Source organism: Hemiscyllium ocellatum, chromosome 18, assembly GCF_020745735.1.
Source record: "Hemiscyllium ocellatum isolate sHemOce1 chromosome 18, sHemOce1.pat.X.cur, whole genome shotgun sequence".
Taxonomy (NCBI): domain Eukaryota; kingdom Metazoa; phylum Chordata; class Chondrichthyes; order Orectolobiformes; family Hemiscylliidae; genus Hemiscyllium; species Hemiscyllium ocellatum.
In genome coordinates, this window is record NC_083418.1 from 54739489 (window position 1) to 54751993 (window position 12505).

At 40.1% G+C, this 12505-nt stretch overlaps 1 protein-coding gene across 1 annotated transcript in view; it reads right to left on the bottom strand.

Moving 5' to 3' along the window:
- syt9b (synaptotagmin IXb) overlaps nt 1-12505 on the bottom strand; it is a 90810-nt gene that overhangs the window by 1114 nt on the left and 77191 nt on the right. The window contains exons 4-6 of the mRNA XM_060838655.1: nt 6505-6625; nt 5088-5259; nt 1535-1664 (exon numbers count right to left, since the gene is read on the bottom strand). Of these exons, the coding sequence (XP_060694638.1) occupies nt 1535-1664; nt 5088-5259; nt 6505-6625 (423 nt within the window). The remainder of the gene's footprint in view (nt 1-1534; nt 1665-5087; nt 5260-6504; nt 6626-12505) is intronic.

A 12505-nucleotide genomic window follows, 5' to 3' on the forward strand; every position in this document is an offset into this window, starting at 1 on the left:
AAATAGAAACATCTTTACAGTTATCTTGTCAAACCTTTCCACTACTCTCTGTCAAATCATCCTCCAGTCTTCTCTTTACAAGCAAATACAGTCCCAACCTGCTGAATATTACCTAATAGATTTAACCTCTAAGTTCTGCTTTCTTTCTTGGAAATCTTTTTTGTGCTTTCTCTTATCCGTCCATAATCTTTTTGCAGTAAGGGGATCACAACTGTGCACCAGAAGATTTTTTAGTTATTTGCATATCATTATAACAAGTTAAGTATTATAAACAGTTGAGTGTTCAAGATGAATTGGCAATTACTGAACTGCACATGATACTGAAGGATAGAGGGAACTTAGAACAAATTAAAACCACTTCAGGTGTGCTTTGTTGCACTGAAAATCTAGAAAATACAAAAGGTCTGTGAGAAGTACTGTCATTTGAAACAGATTGCTTGAGGATATTCAATCTCAATAACTTGCTCATTTCCATCCAGTAAAGACCTTATTCAATGTTACTGAACCTTTTATTATGTATCACATCTTTCAATAATACATAGGATTTGATCATCTAGGATAAAATTAATTTAGCTCAACATGGTTCCATTATTGCTCCATTAGATGTTGCCTGGCAGATGCTCTTTTTTACAGACCAAAAGACTATTTTAATATTGGTGTGAATACTGCATTACTTTGGTTTAAAAAGATTCCACATCAGTAGATTAAAATTCAAAATAAAATATCATTGAAAAGCACATTGTACATCACTCTGAATGTTGAGGTGGAAAGTCTTAGTCTTTCATGTATCAAAAGTTTCGCAACTACAGCATTTTAAAGATGCCAAACATGATCATGAAATGAGTGTGAAGGCTCAAATTAATCCAGGAATTGAACACCACAGCAAGACCATCATGCAGACGAGGTCCTATTCCTCTTTATTCTGATTTCAATTATCTCCTGATTCTAGATTGCAAGGCTGCGATTGTAGTTGCAACGTGAACAGGAAGTGGAGAAATTAAGTGACTGCCACAGAGGCATAAATGGAGGAAAGGCCAGCCACATAATACATAGCAGAAGTCTAAAACTCATGTATAATTAATTGCATTGAATTGTTATACACAAAAGAAAAATTTCATGTAGGAGGTTGAAGTGAGCAAAGAAAATCTGAAATGTTCCTGTAGCTTTTACAAAGGGTGTTGGGGAGAGTTACCAGAATTGTCCTAAGGATGAGGAACGTCACCTATGTGGCATGACTTAAGGAGGTGGGATTGTTCTTCTTACAGCAAAAAAGGTTAAGAGGAAATTTAATACGGACACTTTCTGATAGTAGTCATTTTTGTTCTCAGATACTTAGCAGGTATGGTTAGTGTGCAGGATGTAATAGCCCATTTTATATCCAAAAAGTTGTTTTAAGGTTCAATTTCTATCTAAATCATATCACCTCTAGTGTCGCAACCCACTGTATTTCACATTACAAATAATGGCCTCAGATATTTCTTTCACATCACTATAAATCTTTTGCAACTTGGTGCATACATCATCAGTTACTTACCTCTGCCAGTTGATGCCAATGTGCTATAGGTTTGCGAGGGTAGGTGAGCATCTCATTCCAATGATCACGTCCCAGTCTCTCCGCATCATTCCCCACATGACACACACCAATGACCTCGTTGTGACCTACACTGTGAAAAATTTGCCATAATAATTTTCCTTAAAAAGTTAAAACGGTAACCACTTCTTGAATGACAAGCTCAGAAAGATATTGAGTGTGGCATGAGGTTTAAGAACTGAAGAACTTGCTCGGGTCACATTTACACACCAGTATTTAAAATGTTTCCACAGTTGCATCAACTGGCAAGTTGCGAGCACCTTCTCCCCATTTTGGTTTGTGACTTGAGGATGATGTAGCACTGTTGGTCCTCACTGGGATACCCCATGTTATTGAGGGTCTAGTTACTGAGCTTGAGACTGGAGTCAGATATGAGCCAGATGTAATAGCATTTGCATATTCCAATCCCTGAAATATTTGCTTTATTGTATTAAAATAACTACAATTTAGCAGGATTACCTGCTCGTACCAACTGCCAAATTGTCATCCTCATTGAGTATAATTTCACAAGAATCCTCAGTGGGTTTTGATCCTTTGACCTTGGACCTGCTTGCCCAATAACAAGAATGGATATGCTACCCTACTAATTAGAGTCAAGTCTTTCACTGATTTCAGAGTGAAACATGAAGTTTCATTCCTTTTTCAATCACTCCCACTGACTCTGGGACTTAGGGTCTTTTAATGGTTATTTACCACTAACTAATGTCCTGGGCAGATATTTGCACTCATAAGTGTACATATCAGGATTCGGCCATCGTAATCATTGGATGTTGTATGATTGCCCACCCAACATTAATAGCAAATTTTTTTTTAGTTCAAGCATTCTAGGTATGTGCTCCCACTCAGTGAGATTTTACAACTGAAAGGGCAAATTCTTAACTTTAGCAAAAATGCATAATGTGAGGTAATTTTGCACCAACTCCAAGATTGTCATGTAAAATGCTTCAAACATCTGATTTTAATCTTTGCAATATCAAATCACATGCAGACAGCTAAAGTATGACCTTAAAAGAGGTGCAAGAGCTTTGGACATCAGACTTATTTCCACCAGCACTGGGGTTTTCTCTAGAAGATGAGCAATTTTCCAGACAAGGGCAAGTTATTGGGGGCGATGGGGAATAATGGGGAGATGTGGTGAGGGGAGTCGCATGATTAGTATGGTTTAGGGATTCCCAATAGGACAATCATTTGCTGCTTGAACAGCAAGAGCTAAATCATTAGCCATATTTGCCATATTTTTCATCCACTGACTGGAATCACACCTTCTTTGGACTTAATAAGTTGTTGCTCTTTATCTAAACTGATTTTCTTGCTTTTCAATCTGGACGAGTGAATAAAACAAAAAAAAACGTTGATTCACATCTCTTTTGAGCAATGTTTAATATGAGACAAAGGTGGCTTCAAAATCAGTAACCAGATGACTTGTTACAAAATAACTTATTTTGTCTACAATGTGTTAGTTTTCATTTTCTCCTTAGTATTTGAGGACTTAAACTCCATCCTCTTAAAACTAACAATTTTGGGACTGTGCTTTTAATTAATCATTTGTATTTTATTGTTGGTGTGCCTTCCAGATTTCTTGGATCTGAAACAAACCAATGGAAGGGGATTTGACATGAGGGGTTAATGGACTGTTGTCTGGCACCATTTGTGGGATTCAATATGGGGAAGTTTCAGGATGGCAGATACCCGTGAAGCTTGGCTAGGTTGCCAGAGTTGCCCTGGACGGTAACGTATCACACATTCTTCTTTGAAAAATGTTGGTTGTGCCATATGCAGCCAATGAGATGATGAGTTTTGTTTTAAAACTAGCACACAGAACTTTGCAGAAGTTACAAAAGGTTGGAAAACATCCAAGTTCTCTTTACTAGGACAGTTCTAGGTTCAATATCATTGAGAAAATTGGAAAGATTTAGCATAAATTTAACTGATTTCAAAGCCCTGGTGAAGGACATCAAGCTTGTTTCAGAATCAGCTTAGCTCTTGGCTCATTAAATGCTGGAAACCAGCTTTCTATGCATCTAATTTCACAGGAGACATCACTAAAAATATACATACACATCTAAGTGTTACAGTTATTCTATGGAATATTTTAGATAATTCATAACTCAGAAGCTTGAAAATGTTTCCAGGCTTTCATAGAAGAAGACAGAAAGTAGTAAGCAGGTCCTATACTTTGTACTCAAACCATTCTTCGGTCAACCAACAGATTATTTACCTATAGGTGGGTACAGTACCTGCCTGAATGCATGTTAAGTGCTTGTCCTCAGTCAAGCTTTTAGTCTTGGGCACTGGAGAGGGAGATCATAACAATATGGGAATTAAAAATAGAAGAAAGTCATACAGTTCCTTGAATCCTTTCCTCTATTCAGTAAGGTCATAGTCAATCGTCTGCCTCAAATCTAACCTTCTTGCATAATTCTCATATATCCTGATTTCTTTAAGAGTCCAAATAGCTACTGGTCTCATTTTTTAATATAACCACGTTCAGAGTCAGCTGGAGGAGATAATTCCAAAGATTCACAACTTTCTGTGTTAAGGAACTTCTCTTCATTTCAGTCATATATGGCTGACCTTTTATTTAGGATTTCAGTTGGATAGGAAGATTGGAAATGGATTATTTAGGAGAAATTCCAACAAAAAGAAGGAGCTGTACCCAGAGTGGACCAGCTGTAATTGTAATTAATTGTCTGTTCAATCAAGAATGGGTTTTCTCCTTTGGAAGACAAAACTAAAATTAAATTTGTGTTGTTCCATTATAAAATTATATCCATAATTAATTGTAATTAAAAAAACAATAAAGTGTGTTGGAAATACACGACCAATCTATTGACACCAATAATGGGAAAACAGCAAGGACTATCAGAAGGATGTTGTGAAAACTGAAAGGGTTCAGAGAAGATTTACAAGGATTTTGCCAGTGTTGGAGGATTCGAGCTATAGGGAGAGGTTGAGTAGGCTGGGATTGTTTTCACTGGGGCGTTGGGGACTGAGTGGTGACCTTAAGAGTTTATAAAATCATGAGGGGCATGGATAGGATAAATAGACAAAGGTCTTTTCCCTGGGGTGGGGGAGTCCAAAACTAAAGGGCATAGGTTTAGGATGAGAGGGGAAAGATATAAAAGAGACATTAGGGGAAGTAGTGGAGGCTGCGATATTTGCAGTATTTTAAAGGCAGCTGGATGGGTTTAGAGGGATATGGGCCAAGTGTTGACAAATGGGACTAGATTAGGTTAGGATATCTGGTCGGCATGGATGAGTTGGACCAAAGGGTCTGTTTCTGTACTGTACATCTCTATGACTCTATGACTCTTCATCAGAGGAAGGACTGAAAAACAAAGCATCATTTTTCATATAATATTTGATTTTCACTTTTGAACGGTTTGTTTTCTCTTTTTGAAGTTAACTGCCATGTTGTGCATATTCAGTTTGGTAGGTTTGTTTTATTGACGTATTAAGCAGCAATTGATACTATATTTTTAAAAAGGTATCTCACCGATCATAATCCATGACGGCTATTAACAAGCTCACTTGGTCGATATTTTCAGGGGGAACATCAAAGACTATGGCTTCATTGTACACAGGGTTTAATGTGTTTCGCTTTGTTGATGTTTTCCTCTTTTTCAACCTCCTTCCATCACACATCAGAGAAATCTTCACGTATGGATCTGTCAGTGTAGCACAATAGTCAAGAAAACCATCTGCTCTCATGCATCTCTATAACATTATCCTTCTCTGCCTGCTTTAGCTCATCTGTTGCTGAAACATCATTTACTATTTGATTACCTCTGCACTTAACTATTCCAATATATTCCTGCCGAGCCTCCTGTCTTCAAATTTCTATAAACTTGAGCCTATCCAACACTCTATTGTCAGTCTCTGAACTGGCACCAAGGTCCATTTTCTTTCATCCATGAACTCACCAACTGACTTTGGCTCATGCTGTCTATTCCCTTCATGGATCCACCCCTCCCTTTGTCTGTAATCTGTTCCAGCCCCGCAATCCCTTGTGATCTTCATGCTCATAAAATTCTTGCCTCCTCAGCATCCCCAATTTTAATTGACCCGCCATTGGTACCTGGATCCCAAGTGCTGAAATTCTCTCCATAAAGCTGTCCACTTCTGCCTCTGAATCCTTAAAAATATATATCTTTTATTACCTTAACATTGCCTTGTTTGTCTTGCTATAACAGAATCATAGAATCCCTACAGTGTGGAAACAGGCCCTTTGCCCAACAAGTCCACACTGACCCTCCAAAGAGTAACCCACCCAAACCCACTCCCCCATCCTATATTTACCCCTGACTAATGTACCTCACCTTCACACCCCTGAACACTCTGGTCAATTTAGCACAGCCAATTCTTTTAACCTGCATATCTTTGGACTGTGGGAGGAAACTGGAGCAGCTGGTGGAAGTCCACACAGACACTGGGAGAATGTGCAAAATCCACATAGACAGTTGTCTGAGGCTAGAATCGAACCCAGATCCCTGGTACTGTGAGGCAGCAGTACTAACCTCTGAGTCACCATGCCTGCCCATAACATATTAGTTTATAATTGTCCTTGAATTGCCTTGGGTCAATTCAATATTTTACCAGTTATTAGGACAAGAGCATATGTGATTGTGAACACTTCCACTGCAAATTCCCTTCCAAGCTACTCACTACCCTGACTTGGAAATATGTTGCTGTTCCCTCAGTGTCACTAGGTAATAATCCTGGAACTCTCTCCAGAATTGCAGCTCTACCTACAGCAAATGGACTGCAGTGATTCAAGAAGGTAGCTCATCACCACCTTTTCAAGGGCAATTAGAGGTGGGCAATAACTACTGGCCCAGTCAACAACACCCATATCCCGTGAGAAAATAGATAAAAATCCTGCATTCAGTGTTTTCTGAGGGTTATCTTCTCACCTGAAGCTCCCGTTATATCCATGGCCTTAAGATTACGAGCCTTGATGACGGTGACAGTAAGCCGGCCAGCAGTGGGGAGATAGCACAGTGAAAACATCAAGTCTCCAAGATCGACATTTTCCTAAAGTATGCAAAACAAAATAGTACAGAGCTTAATTGCATTTAATGGATAATTAGAGAGCACATTCAACTCCTTGTCTCAAATTATATGAAGTGTTCAATTTCAGTTTCATAAAAAAGTCATCACACATCCCTATCTGATCTTGGAAATCGCATCTTCATGTATTTACATGCATTTTCATTGGTCTTTATGTAATCATTGACAGAAGGCTATATAAATGGGCCACATAAATCTCATCAAACACTTTTCAGTGGAAGCAATGAGCTATGATTTGGCAAGGAGAGAATTGAGACACTCAATCTAATTCATGCAATTATCTACCCAGAAGCTCTTAAGGAAACAATTTCACCTCATTTGAGTTATTTGGAAATGATGCTGTGATAACTGATGTTATTTCACCCCAATTAGCCATATTTCGAGCATTTTGAATTTTATCTTTGATTCAGGAAATTCACAAGCATTCTTGGTCCATTATGCATTACATTGTTATCTTTTATTTCATACAATATTGATAGCATTTTAGCTACTGACAGAAAGTAGTAGGAAGTTACAAACATCCAGCTGCAATTTGACTAATTACAGTATTTACTCATGCTTCCCAATAAACACTGAAATTAGAATAATATTTTATTGCAAAGGACAAACATTTCCTGCCAGTTACAGACAAGAAAAGCAGGTGGTGGGTGAAACTAGCTTAGATTTACTATTGTCCATGTTGCATCACTGTTCAAGGTGGAGTTAGGCTCCGCCTCTCAGATAAGACATTAACTTGACATTAATCCCATTCCTGATGAAGGGCTTTTGCCTGAAACATTGATTTCCCTGCTCCACCGATGCTGCTTGACTGTTGTGCTTTTCCAGCACCACACACTTGACTCTGATCTCCAGCATCTGCAGTCCTCACTTTCACCTAGACACCCCATCTGCCCTCTCAATGGGTATGAAAACACTATTTCCAAGAAGACCAGATCTCCTAGCTGCATTTATCCTCAACCAACAAAAATGATTACTTGGGCCTTTGGCTCAGGGTAGTTTGTGCAACCTTGTTTTGCACAAATTAGCTGTTGCATTTCCTATCAGGACAGCAAAACAAATTTCATATTAGCAATAACATAATTATATATCACCATTATCATTAGAAAATATCCCAAGGTATTTCCCAAAAGCATCATATGTTACACTGAGCCACCATAAGCATACACTAAGTTAAGTGACCCATACTTAGTTCAAGGATATATATTGTAAGAAAATTCTATAAGTGGGAAGATAAGGTAGAGAGACAGGAAATTCCAGAGTTTAGAACATGGACAGCTGAATGCATGGGTCTTAATAGTATTGTGATGAAAGTCAGGAATACTCAAGAGGCCAGAATTCAAACCTTACAGCAGAATTAGTGGGTTAAGATGCCAGAGGTCATTAGAGACATCGAAAGGCTTGAGGCATAGAGGAATTTAGAAACAAGAGTGTGAATTTTAAACTTGGCTGAAGGCCAATGCAGTGAGCATAGGGGAAGTGGACAGGACTTGGTGTGAGTTAGAATATGGGAAACAGAGTTTTGAATATATTTGGGGATGGGGTGGTGGAATGAGAGGGTTAGGGTTAACCCTAGCTTGCAATAGTGAAGTCAAGATCAAGGAAAAACATCAGCTCAAAATGCTATTGGGAATATGAAGGATATGGTAGAATTATAAATTCTTTCATTAACACCTTTTAAAAACAAGGTACTAGCCATATAGGATGGCTCACATACATACAATTTATCTCAACAGTTTTCTTCATAGATGGCACTGAAGTAAGAAACATATTTAGGAAAGTAAATAGTGAGATTGACAATTCAACTTAATAGATTTCTTTAAATAAAGGTTGTTCATCCATTTTTGATTTAACAATGCTGGTAAGGCTAGCAATTCCTTCTTATTTGTAATTGCACAGGACAAGGTGTTGCTAAGTCACGGTCGCAAGCAACTGCAATACAGTGCTGACAGGGAGAATGTTCCAGAATTTTCACCCAGCAACAAAGAAGGAATGACAATTTATTTCCAAGCTGGCATTGAGTAGGTCACAGATTTCAGAATTCCAATATGTATAAGATTTACTCATTCCTGGCTAATCTGTGAAAGCACATGAATGTAATGCTATTATTGACTAATCTTTGAGCAAAGAAACTGCGAAAGATTCTCATAACTCAGTCATTTCAACACCTCTACCCTATTTAGCAAATCAACTCTATTCACTTATACTCTCAGGATTGCATCTTACCTAAATCAATCTAATTATGTGGAACATCTGGTCTGATATTTTTTCATTACCTATTTTGATGGAATACAGATTATGTTAATAAAATAAATTGAGTTTATTTAGGTCAAGGTGATAATAGTATGCAAACCTACAAACAGGCTACATGACATGAAAGCAAATATGTCATATAATTAGACTGGTGTAGAATTAGAAAGAATATATGGATCATGAACATGGTCTCTGCACAACTATAAATGACCTACCTGTCGCAAACTTTTTTTATTATTCACTCAAGTCAAGGGAGGTGAGTGGCTTGGAAAAGAAAATGCAGATGTTGCTGTTGCAGGTGTTCCCATGTATCTGTTGCCCTTGTTCTTCTAGGTGGTAGAGATTGTGTGCCCGAAAGGTGCTGTTGAAGAATTTATGGTATCTTGTAGCTGATGCACACTGCTACCTCTGTGTGTCAGTGGTGCAGGGAGTGAACTTTCACGATGTTACATGGGCTGCCAATCAAGTAGGCTGCTTATCCTGGATAGTATTGAGATTTTTAAAGGTTGTCAGTCTTGCACTCATTAGGGCAAAATGCACAGTATTTCATCACTCTTTACTTCTGCTTTATAAATGGCGGATATGCCTTTGATCAGGAGGTGAGTCATTCACCGCAAATTTCCACGACTCTGACATGTTTATGGAGCCACAGTAGTTATATGGCTTGTCCAGTTTGGTTTCAGATTAGATTCTCTACAGCGTGGAAACAGGCCCTTCAGCCCAAGCCAACCCTCCGAAGAGTAAACCACCTCGATCCATTTCCCTCTGACTAACACACCTAACACTATGGGCAATTTAGCATGGCCAGTTCACCTGAACTGCACAGCTTTGGATTGTGGAAGGAAACCAGAGCACTCAGAGGAAACCCATGCAGACACGGGGAGAATGTGCAAACTCCACACAGTCACCCGAGGCTAGGGTTGAACCTGGGACCCTGGTGCTGTGAGTCTGCAGTGCTAACCACTGAGCCACGGTTATTCGTAACTCTCAGGATGTTAATAAGGGAGGATTCGGTGTTGATAGTGTCACTGAATGTCAAGAGGTCATGATTAGATTCTTTATTTTTAGTGATGATCATTACCTGATACCCTTGTGCAGTGAATATTACTTGTCACATATCAACCCAAACTTGAAAGTTGTCCAGGTCTTGCTCTATATTGACATAGACAATATCTCAGGAGTCACAAATAGCACCAAATGTTGTACAATTATCAACAAATATTCCAACTCTGCCTTTATGCTGAAGGGAAGGTCATTGATGAAGTAGCCGAAGATGGTTGGGCCTAGGACACTACTCTGAGAACACCTGCAGAGATGTTCTGTGCTTAAAATAATTTATCTCCAATAGCTACAACCTCTTTCCTTTAAGCCAGATAGGATTCCAACTACAGAGAGTTTCCCCCTTGATTCTCACTGAGTCCGGTTTTGTTTCGCATTCCTTCCTAGCAGACTCTACTGAATGCAATTTTAATTTCAGGGACAGTTACCCTCTTGAGTTCAACTCTTTTGTCCCTGTTTAGACATAACTATAATGACGTTAGCAGCCAGTGAGCCTGACTCAAACTGAACATCAGTGAAAAGATCATTGTTGAGTAAGTGCTGCTTGATAGCACTATTGACGACACATTCTATCACTTTGCTGATGATTGAGAGTAGACTGATGGGGTGTTAATCACAAGCAGTGCAGCAGTGTGTACTAGCTATAAGATGCACTGCAGAAATTCACGCATCCTCCTTAGATAGCACCTTCCAAACCCAGTCACAAACATCTAGAAGGACAAAAGCAGCAATACATGGGAATAACACCACCTACTCTTTAACTTCGAGCTACACATCATTCTACTTGGATATATATCACTGTTACTTCACTGTTACACAGACAAAGTCCAAGAACTCTCTCTCCAGTCCTTCCTAACAGGTCTGTGGGTGTACCTATACCAAAGGACTGCAGCTCTCAATCACTTTTCAAGAACATTTAGAGACAGACAATAAATACTAAGTAAGCCAGCCAAGTCCATATGCTCTGATCCTAGAGAAAAAACTTTTCTAGGATTCATACAGGATGCGTATGTGAATATGAAGTGTTTAGAGGATATGGGCCATGTGCTGGCAAATGGGACTAGGTTATTTTAGGATATCTGGTCAGCATGGACAGGTTGGACCGAAGGGTCCTTTTCCATGCTGTACATCAGTATGACTCTAGGTGGAAAGGAAAGTGAGAGAAAGAATAAGTGAATAAGTTTGGGAAAGAAAGAAAGGGAGAGAAAGCAAAAGATAAAAGAAAAAGGAGGGAGAGAAAGAGATGGCGAGAAAGAAAGAGATGAGTGGGAGGAAAGGAGAAAACAAGGAGGTCAGAATTGAGGAGAGAAATAGAGATGGGAGACTGAGGCAGAGAAAGAAAATTTGAGTGAATTGAGGGAGAAGTTGATGGACCAATGTGATGGAAGCGTCACCGATCTGCTGCCAGAAATTTTTTTTATATCTTTCCTAGACGTTTGATGAAGGTGGCAGGAGAATCTGCCCAATTTTAGAAACAATATTCAAGTCTTAGATGAAGCTGGGACTTCATAGTGCATTGTATTTGATGAGGGGGAAAAATAAATGGTTCATATATAATAATGCCTGGCACAATTCTCATATTGAATAAATCATTGCTGGGAATATTGGAGCAGATGGTGAACAGAATACACAGGAATGTCTACATTTATTAAAAAGGCAAATGGCGGTGAACATGTTTGTAAGAACATGGGATTTCAGGTCCTCCCTCCCCTTCCTAGACCTTTCCATTTCTATCTCGGGCGACCGACTCAACACAGACATCTATTATAAACCGACTGACTCCCACAGCTACCTGGACTACACCTCCTCCCACCCTGCCCCCTGTAAAAACGCCATCCCATATTCCCAATTCCTTCGTCTCCGCCGCATCTGCTCCCAGGAGGACCAATTCCAACACCGCACAACCCAGATGGCCTCCTTCTTCAAGGACCGCAGATTCCCCCCAGACGTGATCGACGATGCCCTCCACCGCATCTCCTCCACTTCCCGCTCCTCCGCCCTTGAGCCCCGCTCCTCCAACCGCCACCAAGACAGAACCCCACTGGTTCTCACCTACCACCCCACCAACCTGCGCATACAACGTATTATCCGCCGCCATTTCCGCCACCTCCAAACGGACCCCACCACCAAGGATATATTTCCCTCCCCTCCCCTATCAGCGTTCCGCAAGGACCACTCCCTTCGTGACTCCCTTGTCAGATCCACACCCCCCACCAACCCAACCTCCACCCCTGGCACCTTCCCCTGCAACCGCAGGAAATGTAAAACTTGCGCCCACACCTCCACACTCACTTCCCTCCAAGGCCCCAAGGGATCCTTCCATATCCGCCACAAGTTCACCTGTACCTCCACACACATCATCTATTGCATCCGCTGCACCCGATGTGGCCTCCTCTATATTGGTGAGACAGGCCGCTTACTTGCGGAACGCTTCAGAGAACACCTCTGGGCCGCCCGAACCAACCAACCCAATCACCCCGTGGCTCAACACTTTAACTCCCCCTCCCACTCCACCGAGGACATGCAGGTCCTTGG